A 13,340-nucleotide genomic window follows, 5' to 3' on the forward strand; every position below is an offset into this window, starting at 1 on the left:
AATGGTTGAAAATAATGCCAAACATGTACATGATGTATGAAAAAAACAGTTTTAGGTTAAATATTGTAGATGTACCTGATTTGCTTTTTATTCAATGAAATTCCAAAATCAGCATCACAATTAGCAGCCAACTATTTACTACTCATCTTCACATTTTTACAAAGGTTACTTGGGATCACACAGTTAACAGTTTGTGCACTGGGACAACGGGAGCAGATTGCAGTACCTCTGTTTTGGGCTCAGAGGGCCATAGGTTCACCCCAACATGGGATTTATGTTCAGTCTAAACTGCATGCCAGGTGATCAGCATCAGAAACCCCCTCTCTCCTCAACTTTCATGCATCGGGAAAGGGATCTCTGTGTCGACCATTTGTTGTAACTTTTCAGAGCTCAAATCTGACATTCACACCAACGTCACACCACGATTGGCCAGTTTTGTTCAAGTGAGAGACGACCGGCGCGTTGTACTCCTTTTGCAAACCATCCAATACCACAATATAAATGTCCTGGGGAGACTGTCTGAAAATGTAGGCATTCATATTTTTCAAAAAATATTATGTTTCCCTTCACCATGACGGCCAGCATTTCACTCTGCCTGAGGATGAAACCATGCAGAACAACTAAAAGTACTTTTGATTTCCAACATGGGCAGGCAGCACGTGTTAATGACCAGAGACCATGACCCTAACGCATTACAGCTGATAGAACACAGTAGCAGCAAGTAGTAAGTCATGAAGAGTTTCGCAGATCTATCTTAACTGAGACATTTTTAAAAAGAGAGGGACTTTTTTTAATGATATGGGATTTTTAGGGCCGCTGTCAGCAAAAGAGGAAGTGGTATTGTGATAGCTGGTATTAACTGTGAATAATTCTCTTAAAGTTACACTCTTCCTCGTTCTACCGTATTTTCGCGACCATAAGGCGCACTTAAAAGTCTTAAATTTTCTCCAAAATGGACGGAGCGCCTTATAATACGGTGCGCCTTATGTGTGCACCGAGTTCCAACATCTGTAAATGTTATTGTATGACTTTGATAAGCTCTGCTTGACTGACTGAGAGCATTTCCTGCCGACACGCTGCTTATATAGAGAAAAGGTGGACGTGACAGAGGACAGTATGAGAACGTTAAAGGGGGAAGTGTGGGCGTGAAAGAAGACGCTAAAGGCACGCCCCCAGTTGGTATATAGTGCCGGTATTTGCATTATGCAAAACAACATGGGTTTGGCGTCACCGTCCCTGTTGATCTGTGACTCCATGCGCGTCCATCTCACAGCCGCTGTGAAAAACCAAGTGCAGCAAATGAACTCGGAGCTTGCTATCATTCCGGGAGGCTTGACGAAGGAACTCCAACCGCTGGACATCGGTGTAAACAGGGCGTTCAAAGTGAAGTTGCGAACGGCGTGGGAGCGATGGATGACAGATGGCGAACACAGTTTTACTAAGACTGGGAGGCAGCGCCGGGCGAGTTACGCCACAATTTGTGAATGGATTGCGGATGCTTGGGCTAACGTGTCTGCTTGCACTGTTGTTCGAGCTTTCGCAAAAGCCGGCATCATTTATGAGGAGCCGCACGGCAACGAGACTGACTCTGACAATGACGAGCGGGAACCTGGCGTGTTCCATGGAGAACTAGCCCAGCTGTTCATTTCAGATACAGAAGATGAGGACTTTGATGGATTTGTGAATGAGGATTGATCAAAAAACAACGTGAAAACATTGCTAAATACTTCAATAAAGTACAACTGAACTCAGTTTTGCTTCCGCTGCCTTTTTTAAAACGCACGCTAGCATGCATGTTTTAAGCTAGTACAGGTATGTTTTACCTGCACGCGCTCTATAATCCGGTGCGTCTTATGTATGTGTTAAATACAGAAATAGCACCCGGAACTGAGACTGCGCCTTTTAATACGGTGCGCCTTATGGTCGCGAAAATACGGTAATTAAAAATGCAACAGAACAAATGATTAACGGGTTTCACAAAGTAAAGCCTCCAAAAAGCTGACAAATGCATGTACAAATAAACAAATAAATAAAATAATCTTTCATACTGAATGTGTGAGAAGCCTTCCTATCCCATGACACTCCATGACACTGTGATGATATGAAGATAAAAAAAGCAGTAACCTCTTTGTGAATGTTGAAAACACACGAGGAGTTTGGACTGGGATCCTCACACAGCAGATATTACAGAGAGAGAATCATGTCAAGGACCAATTACTGATTCAACTTGGGAACATTTAGCAAGAGAAACTCCCACCCCACTCACCCATCACACCCTCATACACAACTATGCCATACACACATACACAACTCTTTGCCTCATTAAATTAGAGTCCTGCTGTGCTCGCCTGTTACCCACAGCCCTTCATGGTGAAGACGGGAGCAAAGGGTCATGGGAGAGTGCTGGCTAATCGACAGGAGCCTATGTGTGTGTGTGTCTCTATTTGTTCAGCTATCTTTATGAGGGGCTGTTTGAGGTTGTGTGTGTGATAAAGTCCAGATTAATGGCCAGGACACTAGACCATATTTGACAAAGCCTTTGTAAGACAGTTGAAAATTGGTCAAACATATCAGAGAAATTTTGCTTTGGATTTAAACATAAATATGTAAGTCTAGAGCTACGTTGAAAACTTAATGTGATGGTTAACTGATATCAAGTGTGCATCCATCCATAACAATTAAAAACAAACAAAAAACCGCAGAAACCATTAAAAAATAATAACCTGCTGCTGTACTTGGATTGATGAAACACTGACCTCATCAAACTGTCCAAAGCAGTTCTGGAATCAACAACCTAACGAACACTGTCAACCCTTTTTGTGTCTGTTTAGATGTGAAAACTGATCCCTGTTCAGCCCTGATAATCATCCCTGAGAGGGACCACAGCAGCATGATTCAGACCTTGAAAATCAGAAAATGTGCTAAGAACACAAGGTGTTGTGAGCAGATGAGGCAGAGGAAACAGTTTCACTTCTTTTTGTTTCTATCAGAAAGTGTAACAACTACAAAAAGGTTGACAGAAGAAGAACTGCTGCCATTAAATAATATAAAGCCCCCAGACATCCACCGTCCACCCACTCAGGTGTTACTGTTTATGTTGCACTCCGATCTCGGGACTGTATGAGTGTGTGCAGATTGTGCTTAAAGTACCTTTGTCACAGCTGATATTTTGACTAAACCTAGCAATAAAATAAAGGTTTACTAATGCTAGGTCCAGACTATTCCCATCCTGTCACATGTTTCATCTTTTTAAATTGTCACTGTCAAATGAAACACATTCTTGCAAAAACATGACAGACTAAACTTAGGATAAAACTACTAATGGTTCTACTTGAAGTTCTATGTCTTTCTGATCAGGCTAATATTACTTTTATAATCTGCCGACTAAACCTGGCGTATTAACATTAATGATGATACTATTACATTTAGGTGTCCAAGTCCAATGGCGAAGCATGCATAATAGCAGGGAATAAAATGAGCTACACCATTGCTTTTCCTGCTCTGACAAGTCAAAATGTCTGTTGTAAATCTTGTCCATGGAACAGGGCCTTTTGCACCTGTTAAAATGGGGTGACTTCCACCTTTATCATTCTGATTTCTTACATGGAAAGTGAATAGTTATTCCAGCCCAGTATCCTGAGCAATTACATTCATATTGGATGATACTGCTCCTGAAAATTTATGCCCAATGAATTGGTATTGTGCCCTTTATGCAGAGAAGCTGAAAACCAAGGTAGTAGAGTCAGATTGATTTACAACATTTCTGACTTTAATGCAGGAGACTGCAAGCAATTGCAAACCTGTGATTAAAGTTTGCCATTTTGCTTAGGTTTTTTTGACATTGTTTTTAGCATATTATATCTTTTTTTGTGCTTGTAAAAGGTCTGCAAGTTTACAAAGCCCAAACTCTGGGTGAAAGGCAGTTATTCTCTGTCACAGAAAATACTGAATTTGGAGGCCAAGCCAACACCTCAAACTGGTTGTTGTGCTCCTCAAACAATTCCTGAACCATTTTTTGTTTGGGCCACAGCACATTATCCTGCTGAAAGAGGCCACAGCCATCAGGAAATACCATTTCCATGAATGGGTGTACATGGTCTGCAACAATACTTAGGTAGGTGGTACGTGTCAAAGTAACATCCACATGGATGGCAAGACCCAAGGTTTCCCAGCACACCATTGCCCAAAGCATCACACTGCCTCCGCCAGCTTGCCTTTTTCCCAGAGTGCATCCTGGTGCCATGTGTTCCTTAGGTAAGTCAAGCATCCGGCCATCCATGTGATGTAAAAGAAAATGTGATTCGTCAGACTAGGCCATCTTCTTCCTTTGCTCTGCTGTCTAGTTCTGATGCTCATGTCCCCATTGTTGATCTTTTGACGGTGCACAGGGGTCAGCATGGCACCCTGACTGGTCTGCAGCTACGCAGCAAACTGTGATGCATTGTGTATTCTGACACCTTTCTATCAGGACCAGCATTAACTTCTTCAGCAATTTGAGCAACAGTAGCTCATCTGTTGGATCAGACCACAGGGGCCAGCCTTTGCTCCCCACATGCAGCAATGACCCAGTCGTCTAGCCATCACAATTTGGCCCTTGTCAAACTCACTCGAATCCTTATGCTTACCCATTTTTCCTGCTTCTAACACATCGACTTTGAGGACAAAATGCTCACTTGCTGCCTAATATGTCCAACCCATTAACAGGTGCCATGGTGAGGAGATAATCAGTGTTATTCACTTCACCTGTCAGAGGTCAGAATGTTATGCCTGATTGGTGTATATGGACAGCACATGTTTAGCAGCTAATTTGTTACGCCCTTAAACAAAGGATGACTTTGCCATTATTTTTTCAGTGAAGTTGTTTGAGCCAAAAACCTTTGGGCTATAATCATATCTTAGAATACAGTCCACCACTGATGTTACTTTATTTTCACCAGCTCAAAAATCAGAGCAGACCGAGCTTTGACGGAGGATGGCCTTGAAGAGACAGGAGCTAACATGAAGTCAGACAGACAGAAGGCGAGGAGAGGTGCTGGAGAAATGTACAGTATAGAGAAAACAAACACAAACAGCAAAAAGAACTAGCTTTTTTGAACATTAAAGCACGCAAACATATTCTAGTTGATCTCAAAAATACAATAAATTTATAAGAAAAGATAAAACAAGAACTACTTGAACAAATGCCTGATTTAAATCAATGGATACATTATATACCTATTTATCAATAATACCCCAGCTATTTCTAAGGCTTTGAGTTGTATGTTTAACACAAATTTGTCATATGTGGGACTGGTAGTTTGGATTTATGAAACTGCATTCTTGTTATGTGCAAAACTACTGACAAGGCAGATTCTTAAAAGATTGAAATCAGTTTCCACTAATTATCACAAATCATTGTGTCGTGATATTAAACTCATTGCAATATAACTTAAGCTTACATGCAAATATTATGAATGCACGAGTGCAAGCTAATTCCTAAAATGACTGAAACCAGCAACATAATCTCATTCTTTAACTCATTTTGACCTGAACTAATCAGATGAATTAGTTTTAGTAAGAAGTGTGAGGGAAGAAAAATTATCTTTTTGAAAAAGTCCTTATTGAAAAAAATACATTTGCATGAATGAATTTTAGAGATTCATTAAAAATCTGCACACACCAGTGGGAATCACAAAGATACTAGCACCGTAATGGGTTTGCTGAGTAATGGTGTAAGTCTTGTAGCTGCTGAGTATTTGCTCGATGCAGGGCCTTGTTTTATAGGGCGCAGCTTGGTTCAATTAGTCACGGAGGAAGGTTTAGTCTGTGTACGTGTGTGTCGTTCTAAACACAGTCTTGCTTGTTTGCATATAAACTCAGTAACCAGAACTTTTGGAATCTCACTTTAGATTTGCATATGTGTTGCTTTAGGTGCATACATACAGAATCTCATGCAATTCACACACACTTATTCTGCATGAAAGTTGTTAAACTGAGTCTGGACTTCAAGAGTAACCTAACAGAAAGTGAATGGCGGTGGGTGCCAGGAAGGAAGGTCTGAGTATCAACAAAGCTGCAGAGACATTTGCAAGAATGCAAAACTTCCCTTCAAATGTACCCAGAGCCCTTTCATATGTGCACTTTGTAATGTGCTGGCAGTTACACTGTATACATGTTAGCCTGATGGGAAAGAAGCCAATGTAGTTTTTCAATCAATCAAGCAAGGCAGGACTTGGAAACATTTTCAAAACATAATACTGCAAAAATATTTGTATTAATGCTAAAGCACAAACAAAGCCTTTAATAGTCACTTGAGCAAGTTTTTAATTGTATCTTTGCTTTGGCTGCATACATGATAGCACTGTTTTCATTATCAATCAAGGGAACATATTTGTTAATGTCTGTCACATTTTAAGTTGCTGTTTCAATAGTTTTTCACTCTGAAGCATGTTTTTGTTTCTTCTCTCGACAAACTCCACCTCACTGTACACTGCATCATTGAGTGATACTGTGATGTTCAGACTTCATCTGCTATAATATAATCTGATTGGATGTATCTTCAGTTATTAGAACGATTCTGGAAGCCAGTCCTTGTCAAACAGGCATCTCCCATGTTTGATGTAGAAACTTGAAGTCTGCATTGCATTATTTATTCATTTCCTTTTTTACTTTATTTTTTATTTAGCCTGTATTTATACAAGTAATCTCACTGAGACACTGGGTCTCATTCTCAAGAGACACCTGTCTTCAAATAACATAACAAAACAACACTGAGTCACTGACAACGACACTAAGGGACCCATACTAGACAATATAATAATACAATATAACACTGAGTTCTAGACAGACAGGTTACACAACATAGACATCAAAATAGATGTGCAAAACGCCAAGCAATGAAGTTAAAATGTAAAAACACTAAGAACAAGAACAAGTCCTAAAAGATGATGTTTCCTTAGTCTTTAAAAGACGTTTGAAGTCCTCCAAGGGAATCAAGTGGGACAGTTTCAGACTCTGCTGAAGTGAGTTCCAGGATGAGGGAGCAGAGTAAGAAAAAGCTGTCTTGCCGAACTCTGTGCGGACTGAGGGGACGGTGAAAGTAATGAAGTCCTGGGAACGCAGACTATGGCTGAAGAAGGATAAATATGTGGGCAGCAGACCAAGGATGGATTTGTAAATGAAATGATACCAGTGGAGAAGTCTGCACATTGACAGTGATGACCAGTTAACCAAGTAATACAAAGTGCAGTGGTGTGTGAGAGGTTTATAGCCCATTATAAGACTAAGTGCTCCATGATAAGCAGCATCCAACAGTTTGAGAAAGCGGGTGGAGGCATTCATGTAAACAATATCTCCATAATCAAAAACAGGCAAGAAGGTGGCAGCAGCAAGCCGTTTCCTGACATTAAAAGAAAGGCAGATTTTTTTCAATGATGATAACATTAAATGAATCAGAAACATATTTACCACATCAGATATTGTTCCTGTGGTAAATGACTATTCTAGCTGGAAATAGCTGATTTTTAATGGAATATCTACATAGGGATACAGAGGAACATTTCCAGCAACCATCACTCCTGTGTTCTAATGCTGCATTGTGTTAACTAATGGTGTTCAAAGGCTAATTGATGATTAGAAAACCCTTCTGCAGTTATGTACAATGAATAAAAGTGAGCGTTTTCATGGAAAACGTGGAATTTTCTGGGTGACTCCAAACTTTTGAATGGTAGTGTATGTTTCGAATTGTCTCAGAATGCACAGACATCAGTGGCTGTTAAGGTTGTCTGCATGCATTTTCCATCTGAGGGAATTGATGTGTTCCAAAAAATACACAGTTTTTGAAGCCTGTGTGTTTTATGACAAAAATGTGGTTATATCCATTTGTTAATATTTATCGTACTGTATTTATGAACAACTGATGTGAATTACAGTCTAAACTGAATTCATTCCCTTTCTTTCATCGTCTATCAATGTTTCACCTGTTCTCTCCTTTGCTACACTACATTACTACTACGTAGATTTATCTGTGGTACATTTTAAGAACAAGAAAATCTGTCAAACAAACAAAATCAAAAAAATAAAAGAGGGCTTTTCTCACATCAGTCCAATATATCATTTGGCCAAGACCTGTGGAAACACTCACACACACACACACACATGAATGTACTCACAACATGATTGACACATACATATACCCAAGAAAAATACACCCAGGAACAGACATGGATCATATGTTGTCTGGTATGTCATTATGTCAGGTTGTCAAGGCCAGATGTACTTTGTGTGTGTCTGTGTGTGAGTGTGTATGTGGGGTATATGCGTGTTCCAATCCAAACACGTGTGTCTGTGCACATGTTTTGATTGGCATAGCATGTGTGCCTGTGCACCCTAGTGTATATGTTTCTGTATATGTGCGTGTGCATGTGATATTATGCATGTCTGTGTGTTCCTGTTCACCTCTAGTGTGTGAATAGCTGCACAGATCTTTGTGTCGTTTTCTGCGTGCATTCATCAATGTGTGAAACAGATTCATATGAGTCTGTGTGAGTCAAGAGTCGATGTGTGCATCAATCATCGAATCCCAGGAAACTCTTAACAGATGCTTTGAATGAAAAAACATCTTTCTAACAACGCTGCATGAGGTAGCTCAGGACACACAAACAACAAAATACCCACACAAGTAACAACAAACTCATCCCCACACACACATTGGCACAAGCATGGACTAGCCTGTGGCAAGAGATCTCCAAGTCCAAGGACCATCTGAGCTCCAGTCATAATTGCTTCGGTTCACTGTGGGAATCGATGACCTTTAGAAAAAATACCACTATTCCGCCCCTCTGACTGTTTTTTTCTGTCCTTCCTTCCTCTCTCTTTCTCTCTTAAGCTTTCTGGAAAAAAAAAAAAATCTCACACACAATCTAACAAAGAGCAAACTGCCCTGACAGTTTTAAAGCGATGCAGGGGAGAAGAACAAGCACTGAAGTGTTTTTTATGACTACAGCTGTAAAATGCAAGATGTCCATCGGGATTTTACAGCCTTATACTAATTTGTTCTACTTTTTGGACTGAAATTCGCACTTACAAACATGTTGGGCTTAATGTCAAGTTACAAATTCAAATTTCATGACAAAAGTGAAAGCAGTCAATTTGACTGCCAAAAAACAATGTGTATTCTTGTTAGGGTAGAAAAGCCTCTGAAAGAGCGTTCAAACCCTGGTGCCTTCCTCATGGGACATTCTCCACTACTTTTATGCAAATGCAAACAGTTGCCAGTAGGTCTAAGATGATAGCTTCCAGCAAGTCCAGCTTGTTTGAGGCAGTTATGCTTTTAAAATAAGCATGTGCACCTTCAAGTCTATTGCCAAACTATTATTAAAAACAAAAATAGGTAGAATTGTATCCAACAAATTAAGAAATTTCAGACTTAATCTCTTTAGTAGTTTAAATGGCATATTTTTATAACCAAATTCAAATGAATAAAATGGCAAAATAGATGTTTATAGTTAATTTTGAAGTAACTGTAGCTATTGTGCCCTGAGCAGATTGAAAATCACAATGACAGTAAGGGTCATCTGTTTATTACAGATTGACTAGGAGCTAAATGATGGAGGGGGTATTTTGAACATATGACTGTGTCCTGCTGAACACAAAGAATTCCTAGAGGCTGTTGATCTACACATTTCTATCATGACTATGATGTAGTATCTTCTGATTAAGAGAATGACTAAATAAATATTCTTCTGTTGGTGATTACAAAAAAGGTGGAAAAATTACCTCGTGATCCATTTTCTTATTCCGATGGAGTGATACTAAAGCTGAGAGTACAGCATGCCAATGACCCATTGCAGATTAGTGTAATATTAAAACCAAGTTTCCAATGTGGATTTCAGCTACAATTTACCATAAAATCTGCCTGACACATTAGCCTACACATCACCTATAGCATATCCTGGAAAACATTGGTGAGGCTGGGAGAGAGGGAGGCATAAGAACCCGGAGAAAGGAAATCTCTGGCAGTCTTCTTATCTGATGGGCTCATACCACAGAGTGAAAACCAACACATGCAGCAGCAAGAGTACAAGGACAGTCAATTGAGAGGGAGCCAGAGAGGAAAGGATGCTGGACAAGATTGAAAGAGAAATGGACCGGGATTAACAGCAAACAAATCAGGGGAAGCACAAATGAAAGCCTCATTTGTCATCTTGTACCTGGGCCAAAATAACCCTTCACAATACTGTGTGTGCATATATGTATATATTCACAGCACGTGGTGTGTGTGTGTGTGTGTGTGTGTGTGTGTGTGTGTAGTCTTACCTATGCAGTAACAAAGCAGGACAGAAAGCAGTACAGACAGACCTACTGCACTGAGTGCTGTACACCTAAAAGAAGAAGAAGAAAAAAAAGAAAGATTTTTGTGTTACTTTTGCCTTGTTAAGGATTTGTTTTGTCATCAACACTCCATTTGCAAATGAAATAACTGCTGCAGTGTAGACTCAGCATGAACACTGGGATGTGATCATGCACAACAGTCAGATGACAGCATGAGTGAAGTGAAATAAGGCAAATTATTATGAAATTAAAACAAATCATTAACTCAAACAGATCAGATGGTCACTTTCTATGACTAATGTACAGGAAAAGTCTGTCTGATAGAAAATCATTTACTTCAATGTCAGGGCTCATGGAGTTTGTTGAATAAGTAGGGAACTAGGCAGAAACACTGAAAGGGATGCTACATCAGTCGTTGGGGTGCATAATTAATAGAATGTTTATCATGATTTTGGCTTATCAGAGTTAAACAAAACTTGATTGACTGTGACAGTGCTTCAGTTATAGATAACAGTCCATGTAGATAAAAACATTTGGTTTCATCATGGGTAAAACTGACACCAGAGCACCTTATTTTACTATAGTCCACTACTCTCTTGGAACAGTGGGAATTGCTTTTCTCTCTAGGGCCATCCTCAACGTTTCAAGCCACACCATAAATCCTTGCATGCTCTGTTCAGTAGCTGTTCAAGTCTTACTGCCAGTTAGATGACAGCTGGCTGGTAACTGGCTGCTGTTTTTTTTGTTTGTTTTTTTTTGGATCCAGTTACTTCCAAAGATTTACTTAACTGTTGGACATAAATCAGATCTTCAGAATTTTCTGTGTTTGATGTCACATGTTAATATAATGCGTGCACATGAGGTTTTCTATCAGGTTTGGTATGAGAAGAGGGTGTCTCTGGTGTGGCTGGGGAGTGCCAGTACATGGACACATCCCCAGAGAATTTCATTGACAGGATCAATCATCACCTGAAAAACCAGCTGTACAGAAGCAGGTACCGTATTTTCGCGACCATAAGGCGCACTTCAAAGTCTTACATTTTCTCCAAAATGGACGGAGCGCCTTATAATGCGGTGCGCCTTATGTGTGCACCGAGTTCCAACATCTGTAAATGTTATTGCGTGACTTTGATGAGCTCCGCTTGACTGAGAACGTTTCCTGCCGACACGCTGCTTATATAGAGAAAAGGCGGACGTAACAGAAGAGAGCATGAGAACGTTAAAGGGGGAAGTGTGGGCGTGAAAGAAGACGCTAACGGCACGCCCCCAGTGGGTATACAGTGCCGGTATTTGCATTATGCAAAACAACATGGGTTTGGCGTCACCGTCCCTGTTGATCTGTGACTCCATGCGCGTCCATCTCACAGCCGCTGTGAAAAACCAAGTGCAGCAAATGAACTCGGAGCTTGCTATCATTCCGGGAGGCTTGACGAAGGAACTCCAACCGCTGGACATCGGTGTAAACAGGGCGTTCAAAGTGAAGTTGCGAACGGCGTCGGAGCGATGGATGACAGATGGCGAACACAGTTTTACTAAGACTGGGAGGCAGCGCCGGGCGAGTTACGCCACAATTTGTGAATGGATTGCGGATGCTTGGGCTAACGTGTCTGCTTGCACTGTTGTTCGAGCTCTCGCAAAAGCCGGCATCATTTCTGAGGAGCCGCACGGCAACGAGACTGACTCTGACAATGACGAGCGGGAACCTGGCGTGTTCCATGGAGAACTAGCCCAGCTGTTCATTTCGGATACAGAAGATGAGGACTTTGATGGATTTGTGAATGAGGATTGATCAAAAAACAACGTGAAAACATTGCTAAATACTTCAATAATGTACAACTGAACTCAGCTTTGCTTCCGCTGCCTTTTTTAAAATACACGCTAGCATGCATGTTTTAAGCTAGTACAGGTATGTTTTACCTGTCCGCGCTCTATGATCCGGTGCGTCTTATGTATGTGTTAAATACAGAAATAGCACCCGGAACTGAGACTGCGCCTTTTAATACGGTGCGCCTTATGGTCGCGAAAATACGGTACATATTACATGCCTTTGAGTGATCATTTGGTACAATACAGCAGATTCAATCTCTTTTTGACCACGTTCAAAATGACTGCCTCTATGTTGTGGCTCACATGACCAAACTACGGTAAGATTACCTACGAAAATTAAGTTTAGAATTTTTTTTACTGGTATTTTAAAATGACTGAAGGGTTAAATGACATAACGAGTGAAACTTGTGCACAACATTTTCTCACTGTATCATGATGAAAACAAGTGCTGTTGGCGCTTAGCCAAGCTAGGCTACATCCCGAAGCGCGACCGGAGATCCCCGCCGAACTACGGAGGAGAAGGAGGGGATGCAGAGCCGGAGTGAAACGCCGCGAAAGGAGACGGTACAAACCATGCCTTCCATCTGTCATCACTGGAAACGTGAGGTCTCTCCTAAATAAGACAGATGAGATAGCGGCGCTAACGCGGCTACAGCTGAAGTACCGGGAGTGCCGGAAGTGCAGTCTACTTCACTTCACGGAAACCTGGCTGAACGAGCTAACCCCGGACTCACTGGTGCAGCTCGACGGGTTTCATCTGATCAGAGCAGACAGAGACATGAGGGAGAGTGGTAAGAAGAAAGGCGGGGGAGTAGCGATTTTTGTAAACAACAAGTGGTGTAACCCTGGGAACATTTATATCGAGGAGCAGCGGTGTACCAGGGACATTGAGCTGCTAGCTGTTAGCATCCGGCCGTACTACCTGCCGAGGGCGTTTTCACATGTTATTGCAGTAACGGTGTACATCCCTCCCTCGGCCAACGCCGACTCAGCCTGTGAGCTCCTCCACAATGTGGTTTCACGGTTACAGACAGCGCATCCTCAAGCCTTCTTCCTCATCACAGGGGATTTTAACCATGCTTCCCTGGTTGTCACTCTCCCCACCTTCCATCAGTTCGTGGACTGCCCCACCAGGGACAACAAAACTCTGGGTCTGCTCTGTGGAAACACAGCAGAGGCCTACAGTTGCTCCCTCCGCTTGG

The 13,340-nt window shown here is 41.3% G+C and overlaps 1 protein-coding gene across 13 annotated transcripts in view; it reads right to left on the reverse strand.

The window, feature by feature from the left end:
* The window catches only part of LOC111562847 (teneurin-3), a 391,758-nt gene that overhangs the window by 145,486 nt on the left and 232,932 nt on the right, over nucleotides 1–13,340 (reverse strand). For all 13 annotated transcript variants that reach the window (XM_055010067.1, XM_055010068.1, XM_055010071.1 and 10 more), the window contains one exon: nucleotides 10,297–10,361. In XM_055010067.1, the coding sequence (XP_054866042.1) occupies nucleotides 10,297–10,361 (65 nt within the window). The remainder of the gene's footprint in view (nucleotides 1–10,296; nucleotides 10,362–13,340) is intronic.

The sequence above is a fragment of the Amphiprion ocellaris genome, chromosome 4, assembly GCF_022539595.1.
Source record: "Amphiprion ocellaris isolate individual 3 ecotype Okinawa chromosome 4, ASM2253959v1, whole genome shotgun sequence".
Taxonomy (NCBI): Eukaryota; Metazoa; Chordata; class Actinopteri; family Pomacentridae; genus Amphiprion; species Amphiprion ocellaris.